The sequence below is a fragment of the Aplysia californica genome, unplaced genomic scaffold (genome assembly GCF_000002075.1).
Source record: "Aplysia californica isolate F4 #8 unplaced genomic scaffold, AplCal3.0 scaffold00521, whole genome shotgun sequence".
Taxonomy (NCBI): Eukaryota; Metazoa; Mollusca; class Gastropoda; order Aplysiida; family Aplysiidae; genus Aplysia; species Aplysia californica.
In genome coordinates, this window is record NW_004797791.1 from 581,220 (window position 1) to 584,393 (window position 3,174).

General features: G+C 42.2%; 1 protein-coding gene across 1 annotated transcript in view; it reads right to left on the reverse strand.

The window, feature by feature from the left end:
- Window positions 1-2,830, reverse strand: part of LOC101863607 — a gene marked incomplete at its 5' end in the record, with an annotated part of 42,266 nt that extends 39,436 nt beyond the window's left edge. Inside the window, 2 exon segments of the mRNA XM_035971850.1 lie at window positions 587-685; window positions 2,687-2,830. Of these exon segments, the coding sequence (XP_035827743.1) occupies window positions 587-685; window positions 2,687-2,830 (243 nt within the window).
- Between the last annotated feature and the right edge of the window lie 344 nt (window positions 2,831-3,174).

Genomic DNA, 3,174 nt, shown 5'->3' on the forward strand with positions numbered 1-3,174 from the left:
GGGGAGAACGGCACAGGTTAGCCACGACATTGCTTGTAATAAGACATGTAATAAAGATGTAATAATGATGATGATGATGATGACGATGACGATGTTGATGACGATAAAAAGACAATGATACGACTACTATTGCTACTACTTCTACTGCTGCTACAACAACTACTACTACTTATAGTGATAATAATGATGATGATGAAGATGACGATGATGATAATTATGACGATGATGATGATGATGATGATGATGATGATGATGATGATGATGATGATGATGATGATAAAAAGAGAATGATACGACTGCTATTGCTATTACTTCTACTGCTGCTACAACTACTACCTATAATGATAATAATGATGATGATAATAATGATGATGAAAATAATAATAATGATGATGATGATGATGATGATGATGATGATAATAATGACGATAATAATGACGATGACGATGATGATGATGATGAAAATAATGACGGCAATAACGATGATGATGATGATGATGATGATGATGATGATGATGATGACGATGATGATGATGATGATGATGACGACGACAACAACGACGACGACAAATCAGATGTGACTCACGTCTGATCCTCCTGCAGCCTGTGATAGTCCAACACCGCCTGGGCCAACACTTTGCCCATCTCCATAAAGTCTAGGATGTTGAAGTGGCGGCACTTGTCCCTGTGTCACACACATATACAACACACACATGACACACGTCACACTACACAACACACACATGACTCACGTCACACTACACAACACACACATGACACATTACACACACACACACACATGACACACTACACACACACACACCCACACACATGACACAGTACACACACACACACACATGACACACGTCACACTACACAACACACACATGACACACGTCACACTACACAACACACACATGACACAGTACACACACACACACACATGACACACGTCACACTACACAACACACACATGACACACTACACACACACATGACACAGTACACACACACACGTGACACAGTACACACATGACACATGGCATACAACACACACATGGCACACTGTACACGTGAAACATGACATACAACACACACATGACACTCTACACACATGACATACAACACACACATGACACACTACACACATGACACGTTACATACAACACACACATGACACACACACACACACACACACATGACACACACACACATGACACACATACACACACACAAACACACATCACACACACACATGCACACACACACATGACACACACACACATGACACACACACATGACACATACACACATATGACATATTACACACACACACACACACACATGACACTACACACACATGACACACTACACATGCATGACGCACTACACACACACACATATGACACACACACATGCACAAACACATGATACACACACACATGACACACTACACATGCATGACACACTACACACACACATGACACACTACACACACACATGACACTACACACACATGACACACTACACACACACACACATGACACTACACACACATGACACACTACACATGCATGACACACTACACACACATGACACACACACACACACACACACACATGACACACTACACACACACACACGACACATTACATACACACATGACACACTACATACACACATGACACACACACATGACACACACACACATGACAGACAGACACACACACACACACACACACACATGACAGACAGACAGACACACACACACACACACACACACACACACATGACACACTACACACACATGACACACACAAACACACATGACACACTACACACACATGACACACACAAACACACATGACACACTACACTCACATGACACACTACACACACTGACACACTACACACACATGACACATTACACACACATGGCACACACACACACACACACACACATGACACACTACACACACATGGCACACTACACACACATGACACACACTATAAACATGACACACTACACACACACACACATGACACATACACACACACACACATGACACACTGCACACACATGACACACACAAACACACACATGACACACTACACACATGACACACACAAACACACACACATGACACACACAAACACACACACATGACACACTACACACAAATGACACACTACACACACATGACACACTACACACACACACTATACACATGACACACGACACACACACATACACACACACACATGACACACTACACACACACATGACACACACACACACACACACACACACACACACACACACACACACACACATACATTCATTTATTCATTCATTCTTTAATTCATTCATTCATTCATTCATTCATTGACTCACTCGTCCATCACAGTCCCACTAAAGGTCGCCTCTAGAGTGAATTTGTTGAAGAATCTTATGTCTCCACATTTATTCATTCACTGATTCATTCATTCATTCATTCATTCATTCATTCATTCATTCATTCATTCATTCACTTGTCCATCACAGTCCCACTAAAGGTCGCCTCTAGAGTAAAGCTGTTGAAGATCCTCATCTGTCTCCACATCTATTCATTCATTCATTCATTCTTTCATTCATTCATTCACTCATTCATTCATTCATTCACTCATTCATTCATTCATCGACTCACTTGTCCATGACAGTCCCGCTAAAGGTGGCCTCTAGAGTGAAGCTGTTGAAGATCCTCATCTGTCTCCACATGACCACCCGGCCAGTGGACTCCTTACACCGGCGGATGTTGAACTTGCAGGACTTGAAGTGGAACTTGTCGGGGCTCTGGGAGACAGGAGAGAGATATGTGTTGTTTGTTTGTTTGTTTGTTTGTGTGTTTGTTTGTTCGTTTGTGTGTTACAACGGCGGATGTTGAACTTGCAGGACTTGAAGTGGAACTTGTCGGGGCTCTGGGAGACAGGAGAGAGATATGTGTTGTTTGTTTGTTTGTTTGTTTGTGTGTTTGTTTGTTCGTTTGTGTGTTACAACGGCGGATGTTGAACTTGCAGGACTTGAAGTGGAACTTGTCGGGGCTCTGGGGGTGGCAGAGAGATGTGTTGTACGGCGCTTTGGGGGAACCTGCTCGGTTATTTATTTATTTGTTTATTGTTTATTATTTATTTATTT